The sequence below is a fragment of the Pteropus alecto genome, unplaced genomic scaffold, assembly GCF_000325575.1.
Source record: "Pteropus alecto unplaced genomic scaffold, ASM32557v1 scaffold95, whole genome shotgun sequence".
NCBI lineage: Eukaryota > Metazoa > Chordata > Mammalia > Chiroptera > Pteropodidae > Pteropus > Pteropus alecto.
In genome coordinates, this window is record NW_006441071.1 from 3,056,462 (window position 1) to 3,081,006 (window position 24,545).

General features: G+C 33.3%; 1 protein-coding gene and 1 pseudogene across 5 annotated transcripts in view; one reads left to right on the forward strand and one right to left on the reverse strand.

The window, feature by feature from the left end:
- The window catches only part of CNTLN (centlein), a 255,799-nt gene that overhangs the window by 85,933 nt on the left and 145,321 nt on the right, over positions 1–24,545 (reverse strand). For all 5 annotated transcript variants that reach the window (XM_025051403.1, XM_006918351.3, XM_006918350.3 and 2 more), the window contains exon 13: positions 15,365–15,465. In XM_025051403.1, the coding sequence (XP_024907171.1) occupies positions 15,365–15,465 (101 nt within the window). The remainder of the gene's footprint in view (positions 1–15,364; positions 15,466–24,545) is intronic.
- On the forward strand, positions 24,338–24,456 carry LOC112485124 (annotated as a pseudogene).

Below are 24,545 nucleotides of genomic sequence, written 5' to 3' on the forward strand. Positions count from 1 at the left end.
TTCTGTTCTAGTCATTTAAATATCTGCTATAGTTTTAAGTGAAATATTTATTCCCAAAAATATGAAGAAAATTGTTCTATACTTAAAGAACATTACAGTGCTAACAATAACTAAATCCATTAAAATAAAGGCTGAATATAGATTGCAAAATGAATTTGGTTGCTACTTTTGTGTTCCTGGGTATGAGCAAGGCTCACTGGTGATCTGGCTATGTTCACTTATGGTTGTCTGCTGAAAAGTTGGTTTCTCACGTTCACAGGTTTTATAAAGAATATTCAAATACCTAGGCCCAGGCATGGAGAAGAGCAAGGAACCAACTCTGCCCCTTGATCCTTTTCCCATCAAGAATTTCAGATTTTGGAAAATGAACAAAGAGGACTAGTTAGAAATATATACTTCTATTTTTGTTTCCTATGTTAGAAATCACCTTACTGAAGATTTATTTTTAATATTTTAGTACTATATGTTTTCCTTTTCTTTTTACCACTATAAAAATTCTTTCTGATTTATACTTTTTTATAAAAATTTTTTCTTCTCTCCCCACTTTTTCTTTTTAACTTTTTACTTATTCATAGTTGTTTAAATTTATTTTATTCTACCTTCTAGTTTTTCATTTTCTCTTCTTTTGGAGTACATTAAAAATTAAATTCTTCTGCAAACTTTTCTTTTAGGCTTTCTTTCAGCTATTTTACATATTATTTTAAAACATCTATTATCATTTATAAAGAGCTATAGAATATGCCACCCCAAAATATGCTGCTATGCTATACTGACTATTCTGAACTGGAAGCACTTGAAAAACAACAAATGTAGGGAAGGGCTTTCTCTAAACCCCTCCATGGAGTTTTATCAACCAGGGACAATTTACTCTTATCACAGGAGAGGGGACTAGCAGTGTACTTCACACCCAAACTTTGTAACAAACTTCATACCTCTCACCTAATCTTTTAAGTGAAACTGAAGGTCCTTATGACACTGATGAAATTTACTTTTAAATCCTAGATCTAGAAATAGTACCTCAGAGACTTAGCCTTTCCCCAGGATAATCAGCAACCCCTGAGGCAGCAGAAGACAGTAGCCCAGACCTGACTCATGGTCATAAGGTCTGGACCCCTGGCAGGCTAAAGATAACATAACCCAAGTTATGTTTTAGCTCCTGAGCCCTAAGGTAGAAGGACTCCCTGGCTACCTTCCCATAAGATTGGACAGAGGTTTGGCAAAAGGGATCACAGAACTGTCCTCAAGATCTGAAGAAATGATTTATTAATGTTACCTCACCTCCAACCACTCAGCTCAGAGCACGACTCTGAACCCCTGATAGTGTCTTGTGATTTTGCCCTGTATAATTGGTAACCTACAGGCCATTGGGGAGTCGGAGTTTTTCAGTTATAAGCTCTCCATCTCTGAATTGGCCAATTCAATATTAAATCTTTTTTTTCTTTCTATACTGCAAACTCCTACTGGTGCATTTCTTTGGGCCGGTGTAACAAGGCAGACAGACTCAAGAAAAAACATTTGGGTTCAGGTAACTTAAGACCCCATTCACCTTTCCTAAAATCATTTAGTCTCCCCTTCTTCATTTTGTATTAAGATGGTATTTAATCCTGAATTCTAAAGCCACTTCTTTGAATTGTTCACTTTTCTCTGGCTATCTCCCAGGTGTCCATGGGGTATACATGTTAATAAACTTCTCTTTCTTTTTCTCTTGTTAATCTGTCTTTTATTACAGAAGTTTCAGTTAAGAACTCAGAAGGATAGAGGGAAAATAAATTTTCCTCCTCTACAATTATTTTTTTACTGATCATATGATGCTTCTGGCATAGACTTTCTTAAACATCTGTTTGTGATTATATCAACTTGAGAGATAAAGAAAGGGGAGTATGTAGCAATTTATGTATTGGTAATTTCCTAAATAATATTGTTATTGTTACAAAGTTCAATAGGAGTGAGAGGAAAATCTTTTGTTATTCGTAACAATCCCCTTTCAACAATACCTGAGTTTATGCTAATAAAGTGACTCTTGATAGACCCCTAGATAGATTTAGGATGAGGGTTGGTTGTCAGAGGAACCAACCACATGATTGGAGGTTTGGAATTTTCAGCTCCATCCTCAGGACCTCCAGGGAAGATAGAGGGGCTGGAGATTGAGTTCAGTCTCCATGGCTGATTTAATCGATCATGCCTATGTAATAAAGCCTCCATAAAAACTCTTAAGTTACTACATTGGGAGGGCTTCTAGGTTGTTGAATACAAGGTGTGGAGGCTCCATGCCCCTCCTACTATACCTAGTCCAACACATCTCTTCCATTTGTTTGTTCTTAAGCTGTATCCTTTATAATAAATCAGTGATAATAAGTAAAGTGCTTTCCTAAATTCTGTGATCCTTTGCATCAAATAATCTGAACCTGAGGAAGGGGTGGTAGAAATTCTCACATTTTAGCCAGTTTGTCAGATATACAGGTGGTAGCCTCGTACTTATGACTGGCATCTGAAGGGGGGACAGTCTTGTAAAACTGAGCCCTTAACCTGTGGGATCTGTGCTAACTCTTGGTACTTAGTGTCAGAATTAAATTAAATTGAATTGAATTCAATGGTAGGATAATGAGTTAGAGTCCAGAAAATCAGAGAAATGGTGGTTAGGTAGCAGAAAAATTCACAAATTTGGTATCAGAAGAGTTCTGAATAAAAACTCATAGTACTGTTTTAGATAAATGAATTGGGATATGTAGGCATTATTCAGCAAGACCTGCGATGAAAAAAAATTTATTTTTGGTAACTAAACATTGTCTCCTAGGCAAGATAAAAGCAGATCAGCCACTATACTTAGAACCCATCTTCTCTTCTCTGAGAAGTAACCCTAAGCTAATAAAAATTAAAGTCCCATGAGTTAGAAGTACAAGAAAGAACTCCTGTTACTGATGGACAGGAGAGAATCTCAGTTATTAGATGACCTTGGTGCTTAGCTTATCTTTTTTGAAACTAAACCAACCCCTTTGACTTTATCCAGACAAGAGCCTTGGGAAGAATCAATGTAATCAGTTAACTATGAAAGAAGTAAGCCATTATTGTTACAAGCACATCTATTTTGAAAAGGAGGTTGTCAGGATAACGAAAGTACAGACAGTCCACAACTTATAATGATGGTTTGAACAGATTTTTTGAGTTTACGATGGTACTAAAGCGATATGCATTCAGTAGAAACCGAACTTTTCATTTTGAATTTTGATCTTTTTCTGGGCTAGCGATATGCAAAATGATATTCTCTTGTGATGTTGGGCAGTGGCAGCAAGCCACAGTTCCCAATCAGGTACATGGTCACGAGGGTAAACAACTAATACGCTATAATGTACTATTTGCCAGTGGTTTTTGGATATGGTGACCTAAGCAAGTTTAAGGTAGGCTGGGCTAAGCCATGATATTTGGTATGTTATGTGTACTAAATGCATTTTTGACTTAATATTTTCAATTTATGATAGATTTATCAGAATATAACCCCCATCATAAGTCAAGGAGCATCTGTACCTTTTTCTAGGAAGAGAGGTAGGAGAATAGGAGGATAGGTAGGTTTTTTGCTTCTTCATTGTAAACTACATTCAATAAATAAGCTTCATTGCCTTAAAAATAAAATGTCTTTAAACAAGGGTCCTCAATTCTGTCAATTCATGAGGGCCTGTTATGAAGATTGAATATGCTGTCCTTAATTCCCCTAGCTAGCTAGGAGGCCATGTGTAACACCCTCTTGTTACTTTTATACTATTCATTCAACTCACAGTTTTTAAATATTTTAAGCAGTTTATTTGCTATGTTCAAGTATTTTATTGTGTTAACTATTATTCTTACATTTAAATTAATGAGCTTTGTGAAGTACAAAATTTTAATTTGTGTTTCTGGTTTCAAGTATATTTCCTGTCACAAAATATTTTTTAATTAATTTACTTTCAATATTTTACCATATTCCTAAAATTAATACTTTTGTTTCTTTAAAAATTTTTTTTAGAATTCCTGTTTTTAATCTTTTGTTTTATTAGTTATTATATATATGTATGTGTGTGTATATATATTTCAGATACAAGAGGGAAGCATGACCTTAAGCCTAACAGCAGCAACCAAAGGATTACACACACGTAAAATATGCATTTTAGATATGCAATGTATATAGAATACTTTGAGGGCACAAAAGAGAAAGCAGATGAAGGAATACAACAGAATATACCATCCCAAAGTATGCCTCTTTAGCATAAGAATTATTTTGAGCAGATGATTTTTAGAAACAGCAGACATAGAAGAAGCTAAGAAAACAGAGAAATTATCCTTTCGTAAGGGCAATTTACATTTATAAAGTAAATCTCCATTTGTAAAGGTATCTCCCTCACTATACCAGGAAGAGACAGATGCCTAAAACACCAGAAACTTTTATTAATGAAGGTACTGACTTAATATTACATTTTATGCTACTTATTTCTGGTCACCTTCCCATATCTGGCTTCCTCCACAATCTTCACTTTTTTGTTTCATCTGAAGATGGTATTTAAGCCCAAATTCTAAGCCATCTCCTTGGGTTACTTATTTCCCTGGGTATCTCTCATGTATATATGAGATATAAATGCTAATAAACTTGTTTGTTTTTTCTCTTGCTAATCTATCTTTTGTTACAGGTGGCCCAGCCAAGAATTTAGAAAGGTAGAGGGAAAGCCCCTACAAAGGTTTCCAATAGGAAGTCACATTCTAACCCAGTCATTAAAGATAAATAGGTCTTTTCCAGAGGAACTGACAAGGAAAGGAAGTACTATGGATAATTGTCCAGAAGTATTCAATGGTAAAACACATCTGGGGTTTTATTTTGCTGACTTTTTTCATTCAAGAATGAAAAAATAAGGCTAAACATATAAAAGATAATGCTAAATCGATAAACAAAGGCTACATTACTGTGGGATAAAAGAATCTGGCCTTTACCCTGTAGGATGTCACTAAATAATGTAATTTTTAGGTATTTAAGTATACCCTCAATATATTAAAGACTGTAGTTAAATTATGGCCATAAAGAATTACTTAAGGCTAATTATTCTAACAATTAAATGATATTTTGATACTTTTGTTTTAAAAAAATCTGGCTGCATTTGAAAAAGCCTCTGAAAAATGATATCTCAATTATCTAAATACTTTGAGAGTGCCTCTCCTACAGAGTCCTCAACCAATTGTATATTTAAAAACTGTAATCCGTTTCATGTACATTTCTAAGTAAATGGGCCAAAGCAAATGGATCGGAAGTAATTTAGAATACCAATAGCCATTATGGGGAACTTCTGATATCCCCAAACTTACTTTTTTAAAAATCAAATTGGACAACCATAGCTCTAAAATTGGCAACACTCAATGGAATGCCTATTTCGACTGGTATTTTGAGGCTTCCAAAGGTTACCAGGAGTCTAAAATTGTCTCTTTGCAAAATAAGAATTTAAGATTAACTGAGGCAAACTAACAATTAAGGGAACATGAAATGAAATGGCTTCCAAAGTCTCACATTCCTCTACTCCTGCACCATTGTTCTCTCCCTCACTTCTTTGTATCAGGCTCAGCCTTGGGTTCCATTTTCCTCTCCTCTGAACCTATTAGTACTTGTCCTTTTAAAATTAAGCTTTCTGAGGATCAAAAGGCTAAACCCCCAAATTCTTATATTCCCTGAATTAAAATTGAACTGCGATCCTCAGTCAGATTTTCCTCAACATAATTGAAGATCTCCACATATTTGCTGAGGAATTTAATACAGTTGTTCAAACTTCTCAATCTAGTTTCTCTGACTTATGTCAGCTAGTTCATATGCTTGTCAGGGAAGACCAGGCTCAGTATTGGATGAAAACTGCTAACTGGTAAAATCCTGAAAGCCTCTTGAATTACAACCAGGAGACTATTCCACTGACTTATCATATGATCAGGCTCATGATATTGCTAAACACCTTAATCTGGCAATTCCTAGGGCTTTCTCAAAGCCTGTTGATTGGAATAAAATTCCGACTTGCTCACAAAGTCTGGTGAACTTGATCATGACTATCAAATTGACTGCAGATTGTTTTCCAAGAACATTCTGGTCTTCTTTCAGATGTAGATTCTACTTAGGTAGCTTTTAACTCTATTAACAGCTAAATCAAGACTTTTCTCTTTTAGTTAAAAGGACCAAGATGGAATGGTTATGTCAACTTTAAATTTGATTTGGCAAATCAGCTTGCTCTCACCCTAGATGAAAGAAAGACTGCTAAAATTCTTAATTTTAAACTCTAGCAGATGAAGTTCCCTATACAAAACCTAAAACCTCCTAATTTCTCCTATTATTACAAAGAGCTTGGACAATGGAAAAGGAATTATCACAAATTTAAGCACTCCGGGCACCTTCGGCCTTCTAACCAGCCCTTCCAGTGTTTTCCTAATTCTCAATGACAGCGCTCTGAGGAACTACAGGGGTTCATCCCAATCTTCCTCAGAGAAACCACTCTCCAGATTGGGAATGAATTTTTCTGTCTTTATTGACACGGGAGCCATACTCTCAATGCTTAACCCCACTGCTATAGAGTAGCTCCTGCCTTGGAGAACTAAAACAATTCAAATAGTGGGGATTTCTAATAAACCTCAACAGTTCCTATCTATGAATCTACCTATTCCTTTTTCTTTAGGACCTTAGAGAGATACTCACTCTTTTCTCTTTAGTTCCTCTGCCGCTATTCATTTATTAAGCCAAGACTTATTAGAAAAGCATCATATCGAAATTTCTTTCTCTCAAAAGAGAGAAATAAATCCAGAATTTGATAGCAGCCATCAAATTAGCCAATCAGGTGAATTAAATAACCCTTGGACAACTTTTATATGCTCCATTTCCGATGGTACTATAGTTAAATTTGGGAGCACCAATCATTTGTCCCTACTGGTTCAGCTGCCATCCTCTTTACAGGCAAAACCTTCAATTTATATTGGTAGAATCCACAGTGTACCTCCTTTCAAGATTCAAATATATCCCTTAAAACCCCTTCCCAGAATCAACCAGTACCCCACAAGTAAAGAATCACTTCAAGGTATAAAGCCCATAATAGAAGATTACAAAACTCAGGATCTCATTGTTCCTTGCACTAGTGCTGCAATACTCCTATTTTACCTCTGAGAAAACGCAAGAGCCCAGGGTGGAGGTTTGTCCAAGGACCTCCAAGCAATAAACAACACTATTATCCTTCAACATCCTATTGTTCCTAACCCTCACACACTATTAACAACCTTCCCAAATAAGAGAAAATTCTTTACTGAGATTGACTTATACAGTGCATTCTTTAATATTCAATTGATGAAGCTAGCCAATACCTTTTTGTCTTCACTTGGGAAGAAAAACAGTTCACCTGGAGAATAATGCTTCACTGTTACTAAGGGCCCTTCTTATTTCTCTCAAATTCTGAAGGCTGATCCAGATGATATGAAGTTTTCTAAGGGTTCAACTTTGTTTCAATATATAGATGACTTGCTTCTTTGCCCTTCCTCCCAAGTCTCCTCACAGGAAGACTGCATCCACTTGCTAACGCTTTAGCCTTTAAGGGACATACTGTCCCCTTGGAGAAACTGCAGTTTGCTGAAACCCAGGTTTGATATTTATAGCATCTGTTATCAGGACAAGGGCTGCACCTAGATCCAGATAGGCTTCATGGTATCCTAAGTTTCCCCAACCCAAAACTAAGCATCACCTGCAAGGTTTTCTTAGCCTAGTGGTTGTTGCCAAAATTGGATCCCAAATCTCTCTTATAGCCAACCTCTGTATGTCTTACTAAAGAACAAATATCCCAACCCAATTTTAAGAGAAGAACAGGACAATGTGGCCTTAAAGTCTTAAAGGAGAGTTTAATAAACCAACCTGCCCTTAGGCATCCCAAATACCAGATTACCTTTTTCCTTTTTGTATTTGAAAAGAAAGGAAATGACCTTGGGGTACTCATCTAAAAACATGGGGACTACCATTAACCCATAGGGTATTATAGCTAGCAACGAGACCCTCTGGCACTGGGATAACTCCCCTTGCCTTAGAGCCATTACTACAACTGCCCTTCTAGTTAATAGTTAAGGCTGCCAAAAAAATCAGTGTGGGATCCCCTTCAAGCATCTTTCTACACCATGTAATAGAAGCCCTCCTGAATTCTCGTAATTTTTTTAATTACCTGCCTCACCTCCTATGAAATCTTTTTAACTGCTCTTTACATAACTCTTTCACATTTTAATAACCTTAACCCACTCCCCTTCTCCCCTCTATTATAGACAAAACCCCTCGCAACTACTTACACTGATGGATCTCTCCTGACCTACTGATGATCTACAGGAAAATCCTTTGAGTAATGCTGACTTCTCATGGTTCACTGATAGTTCTTATTTCAAAGGCAAAAATGGTAAATATTGCACTGGATATGCAATATCAATACCCTTTGATATAATCAAAGCAGCACCTTTGGGCTACTACGGCCCAGGCCCAACAAGCTAAAATGTAAGTGCTCACATGGGCCTGCATGCTAGCCAAGAGCAAAACGGCCAACATTAATACTGAGAGTAGATATGCTTTTGGAGCAGCTAATAGTTTTGGAATGTTGTGGAAACAATGTGGCTTCCTTACTTCCAGCAGAACCAAAATTTTTAAATAGCCCATATGTTCAGGAATTATTGGATGCTATACTTTACCTGTTGGGTTAGCTCTTTTTAAGATCCCAGGGCATTCTAAACTTGATTCTCTGAAAGCTAAGGGAAATCACCTTGCTAACACTTCCACAAGGAATGCTGCCCTTAAAAAAAATCAACAGTCTCTGTCATGGTCCAAACGGATATTTTCCCAAATGATAACTTTGAAAAACTAGCTAAAGAAGCCCAACAATTGGCCTCAGAGAAGGAAAAACAAGATTGGAAATCCAACAATTGTTGGTTTGATAAAAAGAAGCAGCTCTGGTTCAGGCTAAAAAGCAACCCAATCCTACTAAAGACTAAAATCCCCATTCCCGACTACTGTACACACACTAAACCACTGGTCCACTGACCAAATGATAGCATTCATGAATCAATACTGGTGAGGAAATATTAATAAGGCTGCAGAAAGCACCTACTTCACTTGTCCCACTTGCCCAAAGTACAACCCAGGGAAGTTATTCACACTGCTCCCAGACATTTTAAATTGCTTAATGGACCATTCGAGGTCTGGCAAATGGATTTCATACAGCTTCCCTCATCTCATGAATATAAATATGCTTTAGTCATGTCTGTATGTTTTCTCAGCAGACTGAAGCTATCCCATGTACACAGTCTACTGCTTTTTGTGTGTGTGGCTGAAATCCTTTTGGAAAAGATCATCCCTACCTAGGGATCTCTTGTGGAAAGCCACAGTGATTGGGGGAACCATTTTACTGGTCAGGTGCTTCAACAAATCTGTGCTGTTTGGCAAGTTTTACAACACTTTCACTAAGCTTTCTACACTCAATCTTCAAGTTTAGTTGAATGCACTAACGGTATTATTAAACTTTCAGAAAAGTTAGACATTTTGAGTGTTTTGCTCTCTGTTTTGGGGGCATAGATGTGATACACTACATAAGTGAATCTAGACAGTAAAGAGACATTTTCTTCTGTGGTTTATAGGAATTAGTCTCATTATTTCAAAGTTGCGCTCCAAATATATTATTGAAACAATACACCTTTTCTATTTTCATAGAAAAGGAGTTTGCCTGTGAGTATGCGTGCTTATTTTAAACCGGTATATTTTAAACTTAGGTATATTTTTATTTTCTTAAACCTCAAGGATTTTAAATATGCATAATACAAAATATATACATATTCATACACATGCATATATTTTGAATGCCAAGGTATAAAACGAAAAAACAAAAAACAATGAGTAGGCAGTAGTACTTTATAAAGAGAAAATATTTTATACAATCCGATAAATGCCTACTTAAAAATGTATTCCATACTTAATTTTAAAAAAGGTTAAATTATTCTTCTACCCATCCTTTCCTCCTGGCATTATTACAGTGTAAAATATTTCAATATTTCTTCTAAACTAAATGTAACTTTCTGTTCTATCCTGAGAAAGCTTATGTTATGATTTTTCTTTTCAAAAAAATGTTCAAATTAGTAGTTAAAAAACAGTCATGGGGATATAGAGTATAGCATAGGGGATATAGTCAATATTATTGTTATGGTTGTGTGTAGTGCCAGATGGGTGCTAGAGTAATTGGGGGGAATCACTTCATGGATTGTATAAATGTCTAACTTTTTAAATTTTAAAATAAAGAATAAAAAAACTCAATTGATAAAATTTGTAGAGGTCCTCCAAATACCTTGGCTAAAAGTATTGCTATTGGTCATTTTAAATATCAGATTCACACCCTTTGGAACTCATAAACTCTTAACCTTTGAGATAATCACAGAACACCCAATACACCTGGCTCCTGCCGCTTTTGATCCACAGCTGATAAAAAAAAAGAGATATACTTCAATATAATAAAGGCCTACTTTCTTCTACCAAAATTAACCATGTTCTGACAGAGCAGTTTTGCACTGAGCACTCTAGAGAGATAAAGATCTTAAGCACTTCCAACCTGTAGATTTCATCTACTGGAAAAGATGTCTTCAGAAAGACTCTCTTCAACCTTGCTGGAAAGGCCCCTATCAGGTACTGCTAACTAACCCTTGTGCTGCCAAATATCAGGAAACAGACTACTGGATTCATGTCACACATCTAAAGAAAGCACCAAACCCTGACTGGACCTGCACACCATCTAGTGACCCAATGGTGAAGATTTCCCTGAAATTGAAGCAGATGAATTATAATGAGACAGTTTTCCCAAGATGTCCGAACCAGGACTGTTGAAAGTTGTCTGCTAAATCCCTGATGCTGACTCAGTGCTTCAGGGATGCTCCGCTGCCTATGATCATGACAACACATGAACTTTAGATGAAAAGTGCCTGAGAGTTCTCCCGTCTACCCCTCCTTGTTACTCCAATGTGACCATAACAGGTTTCCAATCTGTGCATTTTCCCTCTAATGATCTCTTTATTTGGTGGTGGTGGTTGGGGGAATGATAACCTTGAAGATACTTTCTTCATTCGGTTTCAGTACTTTTCCTCTCCTGGACCTCCTACTTCTCCATCCTCCAAGACCTAGATCTATAAAAAATGCAGGAGACTTCTGTTCAGGTCTCCTTTGGCAGTGAGATAATCCCTGTCTGTGCTGATCCATCTGATTCTCAACTGGAGTGCAGCTCCATGGAGGAAAATGAAATGGGGACGTTGAAGCTTTCTCCACTTTAGCCTCTTGCTTATACAGTAAATGACTAAAGGCTTCACTGTTATTTTCATTTTTGTCTATTACCTTAAATCAACTACTTGGACTCCTGAAAGCTCAGCTCTCTCCAGCTCAGTTGGGCTCCTAATAGAGATTATGTGGGACTGTATTAAAGATTCGCTACAACATAAATTGTAATTTTCAGCAAAGAGAAATTTAGTGTGGTAGGCACTTAAGGTGTTCATGTGGGAGGTATAGAGGAGGTAGAACTTATTGGAGAGGTAAGGTAATGAGTTTTTTTTTTTTGAAGGATATGCTTAACTTTTAGAATCTTATAAAAACAAACAAACAAACAAACAAAACAGCCATAGAGAAACAGGTAGCAGGAAATAAGAAATATATATCTGGTACATGGAGAGAGGTTACTAGTTATATAGATTTAGGATTTTAATTCGAGGAAAACATGTTCAATGATATAAAAGTAAGTCAGAGGCATCAGATTTATCCTTCCATATGGAAAAATTAAAAACTAGATAAAATATATGAAAAAATGGTTTTCAGACACTGGGTGTAAGACAATATAAGGTAGTCATCCCTGAGACAAGGCAAACAAATGAAGTGAGCTCTATGATTGCTCTAGCTTACTGCCTACTAAGAGTTTCTGGCCCATGGTACAGATATGGTAGAAGCTAAGTGGAGTCTGGTAATCTTCCTAAATTGAAGAGACAGATCCCAGATTCCACTAAGTCCAAGGAAGAGAGAATTTGCAGGGAAAGTGCCAGGTAGAAGAGATCTGCTCAGAGACAGAAAGAGCTTTACAGATCTACAGAGGGTCCCCCCGAGTCTTTAGCTAAGTTTTGATCAGCACATGCATGTAAGTAAACAATACAAAGAAAGATCTACCTAAAAGGATAAACATTCTTCAGCAGAGTAAAAAAAAATAAATAAAAAGACATGTATAGTCAAAAAAAGATAAGCATTACAGCATAATACCAAATATAAGTCTGGGTCTATAGAAAGGCATGAAGAGCAGCGGCAGTGGTTCTCAGTAGAGGAAAACAAGAACTTTCAGGGCTAGTTACATCTAAGACTCCAGGCTAAACACAGATAATAATTTGAATCCTTGGAATCACCCCTTCAACCAGGAAACAATCTCTCTTAGGTGGGCTGATGAGAACATTTCACTAAATATAGATTTAAAATCCAGTCTAGAAGAAAACACAATTTAAGCAAGCAAAGAATGTACCAAAACCTTGAATTTAATAAAATATAAGCTCATAAAAGAGATAATAAGGCATCCAAAGGAAACGAAGTGGTAACTTGAAGAGTTAAGGCAATAAATTGAGAGCCAAAAAACATCATTGTAGATCTAAGAGAAATATTAGAAAAAAACAAAGAAAAGAATACATATGGCTAAAAATTGAATTACTTATGAAAGAAAACTGACAATCAACTGATTGCAGAAGAAAAAGACAAAAGATTAAATTAGAATAAAATAGATATGAAGGCCAGACAAGAAATAATCTAACATTAGAGTATAAAAAAATGAAACAGAAAACACATGCAAAAATATATACAAGAAAAATTTCCTTGAAATGAAGGAAGATCTTAATTGAAAAATAATAAATTATATAGATAATCCAAAAGAATACAATTTAGAACAAAGTATGTCAGGACATATTCTATTTAAATTTTGGAACATCAAATTGAAAAATGTAAAAACTCAAACATCCACATAGCAAAAGCAAATCACATCCAAAGCAAGGAATAAGGTTCCAGAGGGAGAGGGAATCAGACACTTCTCCATAATACACCTCCGCAGCAACTCCGTGTTCCAAAAATGAGTAATCCTTAGAAAGTTCTTAGGGGGGGAAAAAGTATGACCCAATAAAATTATACCCAGCCAATTTATCCCTTGACTATAAAAAATGTGGAACTATATTCTTAAATATGTAAGATCTAGTTATATATGGCTATTTTGATTACTTCTTGAAAAAAAAAAAACAACATACTTTCAATTATATAGCTAACCAAGGAATAAATCAAAATAAAGAATGCATAAACAGAAAGGCCATGTCTTTTAGAAAATGTGATGAATATTGAAATCATTATATTCAGACACCGATTTTATTTTGCTTCATTTGATTGCACTTGACAGATACTGTGTTTTCATCAGCATCAAGGCAAGGCCCTCCACCAGAAAAAAAGACTACAATTAATTAAAGGCTTAGATGATGATGAGCAGTTTTTAGCAAGAAATACTTTTTAATTAAAGTATGTGCATTGTTCTATTAGACATAATGCTATTGCATACTTAGCCGACTATAGTATAATATAAACATAACTTTTATAGGTACTAAATAACCAAAAAACTTGAGTGACTAGCTTTATTGAGATATTCTATTTAGCATGGCGACCTGAAACTGAATCCACAATATTTCTGAGGTATGCCTGTATAGAAATAAGTGTTTGAAACTAGGAAGTCATTGCTACAATATGTAAAGTCGTAGACTTTGATAAAATTAAGAAGTAATTTAATAAACAAAACTCAAGATGTGGGAGAAACAAGTGAAATGTTCTATAAAATTGATGGTATTCTCATCTTGCATGGCAAAATGTTAATTTTTAATATGCCCTGAAATTGAAATATATACTTTAAAAATATATACTTTAAAAATTCCATCTTTAATAATTTTGGAACTTTTTAATCTTAGTGGAAACTTTCAGAAATTAATACTCTTGAAAAATGAAACATTTATCTAAAGTTTAGTAGTTCCTTTACTTTTACATCTGTTTCTTTTCATTTGGTTAGCTCCAAATAAGAATTATGTAAATTTCTTTTTTAATAGCATATGTTACGATTTTCTTTTCACACAATTTCTCTATCTGGGCTTCTTTGTTTATTAGTATGAAAAGATTTTCGATTTGATAATTAATTCTGAAATTCTGATTATTTTTGTATGTTTGTGAGTTAGGAGTTTTTGCTTTCTTCTTTTTATTCTTTCTTATTGTTTGAATATTTTTAAGTAGAATGATTTTTCCAAAAACAACAAAGTTATGTTAAAAAGGTAAACCAAGGATAAAGTTTTAGAGAATCCCTATAGTTAAGGAAAAAAACTGAAAGAAGTCCCAGTGGAAGAGACTAAGAAGACACAAGAAAGAGAAGTAGAAGGTAAAACAGGGGAAAGAAAATCAGTGTTTCAGAAGCTAATTAAGGAGTAAGCCTGAAATATAACATAAATCAATGGTGTAAAATAGAGGGCTTCAAATATTGTTCTTGACAATTCATCAGTGACCTAAGTAAGAACAATTGAAACAACAACAGTTTCAGATGAGTGGTATATGAAAACTTAATTATTAAGTATAAATTAAGTATAAATTAAGTTAATCATTAAGTATAAACCGTGGACACCTAAAAAGTATAATGGTAACAATTAAGCTTTAACAAGGTTAAGTAAATGAAAAGAAATCCAGTCAAATCAACCTTATTGACCTTTTTCTAATAAGGTACTGAAGTATGGACTGAAGTTGTATAGTAAATATAGTTATCCTGATTTCAACAAAAGAATAACCTTGCAATTGGAACAGATATATTCGTTCATACTGAACATTTTTAGGCTACTGGTCAGGCAGGTTGCAGGTTTATAGATCCCCAAGTTTCCTTCTAATTCTAAGATTCTGATTTTAGGACAATCAATGAAAACTAAATGATTTTTCCAGAAAAATGTATGTCAAACAAAAATATAAATGCATTATTGACATTGAGCTCAATAACTCTATAATATCTATAAAACTTTAAACAAACATAACTAGTAAAACTTCATCAATGAATAATAAAAATAAATTACCTTTTCTTATGAAACAGCTTTCTAGAATTTTTAATAAATTATAAAGCTGACTTTCTGGTGTTCTATTTGATTTTCTCACAACAGGTGAAAATGTTAATGAGATATCAATGAGTAAAGTAGTGGAAAGAGGGAGAACAAAGGCAAGACTCTTAGAAGGAATTAAAATAAAATATCAAGAACTAGATAATTAAAAAATGTCTGCATTAAATATTTATTCTTACAAATAATTTACCTTCTCTTTTCTCTGCTATACATGTATTCAATTCTTGTATTGTTGCTTTATCAATAGATATATGCACTTTAAGTTTATCCAATTCTTCTTGAAGATTCATCCTATGAAAGTTAAAGCAATAAATAATTATTTTAAGAAATGATGTAGCAAACAAACACAGGTAGCAAGGTTATTTAAAAACATATGAATTAGACAGTTGTAAAATAAAAGGAAAAATATATTAATAAATCCTAACAATTAAAACTGAATTTTAATAAGGATTTGAAGAGTAAAATATTTTAAGTGATTTTTAACTTTATCTAAATAAACATGCTAAATACTTTAAACACAGACTATATGACACACAGATGTGCTATGCAGAACAATAATACACACAGATATGCTATGTAGAACAATAATAAAAAAATGTAATACATAGCACTGAAAGCAAAGATAGTAAATTTCTAGATGCCAAGTAAAGATAAAGAATCTTTACTAGTAAAATGGAATTGAGCTACAGTGGCAAAAGACCTGGATCAAGTACTGTCCATGGAGACCTCAGACCTTGAGATCTGAGTATGGATAGAAGTTTATGCTCAAGGCCCTTCATGGCTAACAGACAAAGTTGGGCTAACTGCATAAAGCTAGGAGACAAAAAATTGCTAAATGAAAACCCAAATATCAGAGCTTATCTGATTAAAATTCTATTAAAAAGAGATTTCCTGCCCCAATCTGAGGGTAGGATAAAAATCAACCATGTGAAATCAGAATCCTAAGCCTGGTTTCAAAATCGAGCCATATATATTTGCAGAGACCTAACAAATCGATAATATTGCAAAACCTGGTTTACTGCCAGTGTACACTGATAAATTCAGGAAGACATACTTATCCACTAAAGAGAAGCTTCCACAACTAAAAGAAAGGAGAAATACCACCACCGAAAATCATTCTCAAAGAAGTCGAGTTTGCAGAGAAGAATAAACATATAAATAAGTTCAAAGCTATAAATGACAGTCTACGTATTACTACTCCTAGAATGGGAGAATGCACAAGGTAACAGAACAATTCAAAATGAATTTTTATTAAATTAGAGTTTTTTAAATATTGAAAAAGAAAGAAAAAGAGGTGATAAACACATTTAAAAGAACAGGGATTTATGAAACAAGTGAAGACAAATAAGACAACCAAATAACATATAAAAATGCTAAATAAAATAACTAAAATTAATAATAAATTAATAATTGAAATTTAAAACTCAATAGATGGGTTAATTAACACATAGACAAAGTTTTTGAAAATTGGTAAAATGAAAGACAACACAAAGAAATAAAGAGAAGAAAAATAGTAACAATATATGAATTAGAATGGAATAAGAAGCCCAGAAAGCATCTAATAGAAATTATTCTATTAGAATTGAGTACGGAATTGAGAAAATTTGGTGGGGCTGGGAGGAGGAAGAGAATATTTAAAATACAATTACTAAAGATTGAAGACTGATGAAAAGTATGAGTTAACAGATTAGGAAAGTTATCAAAAATTTCAAACAGAATAAGTAAAACTATACTCACACTTAGAAACATAGGAAAACTTCAGGACACCAGAGAAAAAAAGACAATTTTAAAATCAATCAGCTAGCAAAGAAAAATCAATTAACTAAAGAATTTCAGAATGGCCCCACAAAGAAAAAACAGACGTAGCTCATCTCAACTTCCATTTCTTTGGCTCTCAAATCACTAACCCAGTAGAACACAAGGCTACAGTTGTTGGAAATTTTATTTCTTTCTTCTTTAAAGGTATTTACACTTACAGCTTGTTCTTTTTAGGAAGAACTCACACAATCCCTACTTCTAATAAGACATATTTACAAATATTAGGGGCCACTTTGTTCTTGAGTCAAACTAAGCTCTACAAACCAGAGCTATAAAGGAAACTATTCCAAGACCTCACACGGTTCTGGGAGACATTTGAATTGTGACCAGCTAAAGAGGAGAATCTTTGTTGTACACAAGGGGTATTCAACAAAGAACTCAAAAGGGTCATTCTAATGAGTAAAGAAAGATAAGCAAGCCTCTGGTAAAGGATACTCTAAACCTGTACTAACAAGGTGTTAAAAAAAAACAAAACTGAAAATGTTCAAACTGAGTTTTTTTTTTTAACATACCTCTCTCAGTAATCAATGGAAAAAGTGGGTAGAGATCAGTAAGAACACGGAATATTTGAAATGTGCTATGAAAATATTTGACATAACAGACATTTATAAAACACTCCACCCAATAACGACAAGATGCACATTCTTTTCAAGTGCTATGGAATTTTTACCAAGATAAAACCATGGGCTGGATCATAAACAATGCTCAGTAAAATTTAAAATATCTAAATCATGCAGAGTATCTTCTACGACCACAGTATCATTAAATTAGAAATCATTACCAGAAAGCTGTCTGGAAATTTTCCAAATGTTTGAAATTAAAGAACCTAGTTTTAAGTACTTTTTTTTCTCAATGAAGGCTCCAAGAGAAATTAGAAAATATTTTGAACTTGCAAAAAATTAAAACACAACATTTCAAAATTTGTGAGGTACTAAAGCAGTGCTTATATGGACATCTACAGCATTATATTCTTATATTAGAAAAGAAGAAGGATCTACAATGATTTAAGCTTCCAACTTAAAAAAAAACACACAGAAAAAGAAGACAAATCAAGCTGCCCACTTTTTAATTATATGTATTGGACATTTGGATGTGCTCTTCTGTGAAATATCTGTTTAAGCATTTTACTCATGTTTCTATTGGGTTGCATGTCCTTTTCTTGTTTATTCATAGGAATTCTTCATATATTCTGAATGCTAGTCCTTTGCTGGACATATGTACTGCAATGTCTTTTTTCACTCTGAAAGTTACCTTTTAATTTACTTAATAGTATCTTTCAGTGAACAGAAGTTCTTGATTTTAATATAGTGCAGTTTGTCAATTTTTAATTTATATTTAGTCCTCTTTAAATCCGGTTTAAGAAACCCTTGCCTACTGTAAAAACAAAAAGATGTTCTTTGTTTCCCTCTAAAAGTTTTACTACTTTATCCTTCACATTTAGGTCTGTAGCCCATCTACAATTGACTTTTGTGTACAGTATAACATAAAATATTCTACTAATTATAATTGTTTTTTAAAAATTGAAGTTCTTAGGACTTTAAGCATACAGTTATATCATCTAATATTTTGGTTGTTTCCAGTTTTTCATAATTAAAAACAATGCTATAGTGAACATCCTTGTATATGTGCCTATATGCAAGATCGCTTTAGTGTTTTTAACTAGAAGTGTAATTACTGGGTCTTTGAGTACATACTTACAAAAAAACCCAAAATGTTTCAACATTAAAAAAAGTATGGAGAATAGTATAAGCGACATTAATATACCAACCATCTAGAGTTAAAAACACTAACATTCATAACTTTTATTTTTGTGAAAAAATAAATAAAATGATCTGTAAGTAGTACCCCATATAATATTACATTTTCTTCCCTCTCCAGAAATTATCAGTATCTTTAATTTTGTATGTATATTTCTGTTTCATGTTTTAATACTATACATGTTTGTATAGCTACATATAATTATATTTTTGTGAATATGTGTGCATGTATGTGCACACATATATATATCTACAAAATACAGTAGTTCTATGATTAAAAATACTATATTTTTCCAGAATATGTTATAGCGTGCATACCATAATTCAACTTCCTTCCTTTAACTCAACTTTTATTTTTAAAGCATTTCCATTTTGATAAATGTAGGTCTAATTTATTCATGTTAAATACCATATATAGTATCTCATTATATTAATATACCACACTGGACTTACATCAACTACTAATGGTCATTTAGATTGTTTCTAATTCTTCACTATTACAAAAATACCACAATATTCTTATTAATATGTCTTAGTTCACTTTATTTAAAATATTTCTAAGAATCTATTTTAGTAAAATTTTTCTCTCACACATTTATATATTCTATAGATGGAATTACAAATATTGAGAAAAGATATCCCCAAATTAAATGCTTTTTTATATTTGAAGATAATTTTGCCTACATTTCTACATTGATAATATATGATAGTATATTTCTTATGAACATTAAGAAGCAACTGATCTACACTGAAAACAAACTATTCTGAAATCTGAAGTAGTTTTTAGAATAAATAAATACTTTGTATTAGTTGCCTATATCATTCAAAATAAATTTTTATATTTATATGTGGTCATTAGCATTCAATTCAGAAGTTCAAACTCAACATCCTTGATAAAATTATTTTCTCTAAAGAAAAAATGCGTTAAGATAGACTGAGTTATTTGGTGTTACAAAACACACTAAATACAAGAAAGTAACTCTGCTAACGTTTTAAAGAAAAATCAGAGGATTATTCAATACTTAAAATTTACTATGTAATTCCTTAAGTAAATACTATGTTATCCGTTAAGCAATTTAAAACATATACATATAGTGCCACAGATGTATGAAAACAAATGAAGGCAGCAATTAAATTAATAATACTATATGTATGATGCTAGGATCTAAATGTTTATATGCCCCTATAATTCTTGTTGAAATTCTAAGCCCCAAAGAAAGGAGGTGGAACTTTTCAGAGGTGCTTAGCTTATGACAGTGGAGCCATCATGAATAGGATTAGTGTCCTTATAAGAGACCCCAGAGAGCTCTGTTGCCTCGTTGGTCATGTGAGGATAAGACAAGAAATCTGCAAGCTGGAATAAGGCCCTCACCTGATCATGAGGGCACCCTAATCTCAGAATTCCAGCATTCAGAACTGTGAGAAATAAATTTCTGTTGTTCATAAGTTATCCAGTCTGTGCTATTTTATTATAGTATCCTGAACAGACTAAGACATATGACATCAAAAATAAATACTATATATTTGTATATATATACATACATATATATGTGTATACATATATATATATAGTTTTAAATGTAACAAAAAGCAATTTAAGGTAGCAACATCAAGTTAATCTCAAGAGTTAAAAAATAAAACTTCAAAATATTTTTTCCATTTATTCCAATAAAATATCTGCCAATGGATACAAAATGTTCTTTTTCTTAGCTCACAATCTTGTTAACCATACAGCAAAGTACAATGACAATACAACATAAGTATAATAGCTCAAATGTGGAAACAACCCAAATATCAAACAATAGATAAATGGATAAACAAAATGTGGTTTTTATATACAGTGTAAAATTGTTCCATCTTAAAAAGGAAAAAAATTCTAGCACATGCTATAACACAGAAAAACCTTGAAAATATTATGACAAATGAAATAAACCAGACACAAAAAGAAAACTATTGTATGATTCCACTTATATTAGGTACCTAGAAAAGGCATATTCATAGACACAGAAAGGAGAAAGAGACAAAGGCTGAGAGAAAAGAGAATGAGAAGTTACTATTAATGGTTTCAATTTGAGAAGATGAAAATGTTCTGGAGACTGATGGTAGTAACTGATTGTTTTACCAGTAGTAAAACCATGTGAATATATTTAATGGCACTGAACTGTACAACTAAAAATGGTTACAATGGGAAATTTTAGGTTATGTATATTTTACCACGATAAAAAACACATCTCCAACAATTTAGATTGATTATACAGCAAACAAAAGTATAAACCATTTCTATATTTTAGTCGGATAGAATAGCAGGAAAGATGGAGGCGGGGAATGGAATGGAAAGAATGAGGGAAACACAAACATGGAAAGGCATGGAAGAGTTTTATCTTCATATTAATCAAATTTTGTAATTATATATTTGTATGCTTATTGATTATTATTTGTGTTCTCAAGTAACCTGAAGCCCTGTGAAGCCTGGAGCCATATGTGTTTTGCTAGATATTTTACTTCCAATACCCAGCATAGTTATTGAATTAGTGAATGAAAGCACAAACAATACAGAGTCCCACAGATTTAGTTATATGTAACTAATATTTTAAATCTCCATAATTTAAAAGGCTTTTTAACATATAGCATTTACTTAGCTATAATGTTTACTTGCTTCCAGGCCTCAGTATGTTAATAGTACCTTGAATGAATTCTTAATGCCTATCTACGGTTCTTAAGTTCATCATGTTCTGAAGAATTCTAGAGACAGAAAAGAGGGATATAAGGGACCCTAGGCTTTGGGGCTCTAAATCAGCAATGAATTAGGTTTTATGCTAATCTTGTTCTGAAACTTCTCACTCCTACTGAGGAACACTTAATAGATGAGTTTACTTATGAAAGCTCTAATCTTACTAGATGAATAATTTGTCCCTGGTTCTCAATCATAAAGTAACTGAGATTCAAAACCTGTTGTCACATAGCCTTGAAATCCATTGCCTTTCAATGGACCTTGATAACTTGTGCAACTCCTGATTACATTAATATCCCAGAACTTAAATTCTCCTTTGCACTTGGGCTTATAGCATGTGCTATAAGTTCCATGTTGTACTGATTTCTCAAGGACAAACATCTTTAAATTTTCATCTTATTAATTCATCTCATTAACTCTTACATGTAGACCATATAGACTGTCAAAGTTATAAAAAATAATATCTGGAATAACTGGATATTCACATGCAAAAGAATAAAGTTGACCTACTTCACAGCATACAAAAAAATAACTAAAAATGAACCCAAGATCTAAACATGAGCTAAAACTATAAAACAGAAGAAAACATGGGGGTAAATCTTTATGACCTTGGACTTGGCAATGGCTATATAGATGTGACACCAAAAGCATAAACAATAAAAGAAAAAATATATAAATTAGATTTCACCGAAATTAAAAACTTTTGTACATCCAAGGACTCTATCATGAAAAGAGACAACCTACAGAATGGGAGAAAATATTTACAAATGCCTAATAAAAAGAATATGCAAATCAAAAAAGAAGAGAGAGAGAAAGAGAAGGAAAGAAAAAATAATAATAATAACAATTGTTGACAAGGATGTGGGGAAAGTAGAACCTTTCTTTTGTAGATTGCTGGTGGGAATGTAAAATGATACAGACACTATGGCAGTTCCTCAAAAAGTTAAACATAGACCATATAACTCAGAAATTCTGCTCAAACAAGTGCTTATACACAATTGTTCATATAGTAGCACAATTTACAATGGCCAAAAAGTAGAAGAAACCCAAATGTCCATCAATGAATACATAAATTGTGGTAATACACACAATGCTATTCAGCCGCAAAAAGGAATGAAGTACTGATACATACTACAATATGGATGAAGCTTGAAAATATTACACTAAGTGAAAGAAGCCAGACATAAAAGGTCACATTTTGTATGATTCTGTTTATATGAAATATTCAGAACAGGTAAATCTGTAGGGGAGAGAGCAGATTAGTGGTTCCAAGTTGCTGGTAGAAAAGAGAAATGGGGAGATGGGGAATAATTTCTTATTAGGTATGGAGTCTCTTCTGGGGCTGATAAAAATGCTTTGGATTAGATAAAGATCATGGCTACCCAACACCATAAATGCACTAAATGCTACTGAATTGTATGCTTTAAAATAAAACTATTATGTAATTTGTACATTGTTGTTATCAAAAATACATTTATTTTCAAAATATTCAGGATTAGCAGACATTTTTTTCCTAAAAATTTTATTTCCAACGCATGTTGGAGAAATGCAGTTCCTAAAATTTTCACTTTTATATATGAAAAAAATTCTTGCTTAAGAAGATAGGGAGTCTTGCTTTGAAGAAGTAAAAATACAGCTGAACTTTTCTACCATAATATTTTTATTTTAGTTCCTTAAGCAATTATTATTGAATTTTATAAAATAGTCTTTGAAATTATGGCCTATATATATTTAACATTTAACCCAAAAGAGAAGCAAGTACTATATTCTGAGCTATGCCATTGATTTATATAATTTGTTTACATTTTACCATTAAAGAAAAATTATCAAAGATCATTGAAATAAAGAAGACTTTAACTAGTTATGATATATGGGCTAAAATTCCTTACTTCTACAAAATAAAATTGAAGTTTTTAATTATGAATTCTAAACCCTTAACCACTGACCCCAACTCTAACTGCCTTCATTGACAAATTCATTAACCAGGATTCTCAGCATCAAGTAGGAAAAACATCAGTAATTTTTGTGAATATTTTCCATTCTCATACTTATTTTCAGTTAAGAAACAAAAGTGAAGCAGAAATGGTAAGATATTCAAGTGTGTTATATAAAAAATTTAGATTTTAAGAGCAATGGAAAGATAATTCCATTTCAACAGGGGAGAGATATGCTCAGTTTTGTATTTTAGAAGATCACTGCAGCACTGGGGAAAAGTGGATCCAAGGGGATAATAGTGGATGTAGGGAGGTGTTTACAAGTTTATTCTAGTTGGCGAGGGACGATGTGGTAATTTGGATAAGGGCACTGATAATAAGAAAGAAACAGACCTATTCTAGAGATAATTGTGATGTAGAATCATTAAGACTTGGTGTAGACTGTTAGAAGGTCAGATAGAGGAAAAATCTGTTATAACCCCTTAGGTTTCTGTTTTGAGCAAATGAACAATCATAATGCCATTTTCCCTACTTTATGCCGCTACTATTCCCTTACTATTGATCTTACTACACTTTTGCCTGTTTTTCCTGCTGTGTTGCGAGGTCCTAATGAAAAGGGTGGCATATGATTTCTCTTTGTTTCTCTGCGCCTTAGCAGAGTGTCCAGGTGCAAAATTTTATATAGGTTATAAATTAGGATAAGAAGACCAAAATTACCTACCCAATGCAAGCTCTTGGTTTATTTAGCCAAGGATATAGAAAACATATAATAAATATCAGCATAATTTCCTTTCTCTTCTAGGGTTCCTAGCAAGGACATGCCGGATGCTGTATAAGAAATGCTTGATTGCTTGATACTCTATGGCACCCTTTTTATAGTTTTATACCATTAGTCAGAAAGAACGTACAGAAATGCTTTTATAGTCTATAGCCATGCTACCCTGAACAAGTACAATCTCATCTGATCTCGGAAGCTAAGCAGGGTCAGGCCTGGTTAGTACTTGGATGGGAGACCACTCAGGGAGACTAGGTGCTGTAGGTGTAAAAAGGAAAAAAAAAATTAGAGATTGTAAGCTGACAAGATCCTTGCAATCTGTGAGGTCAACCAAGGGTTACCTTGCTTAAAAGAAA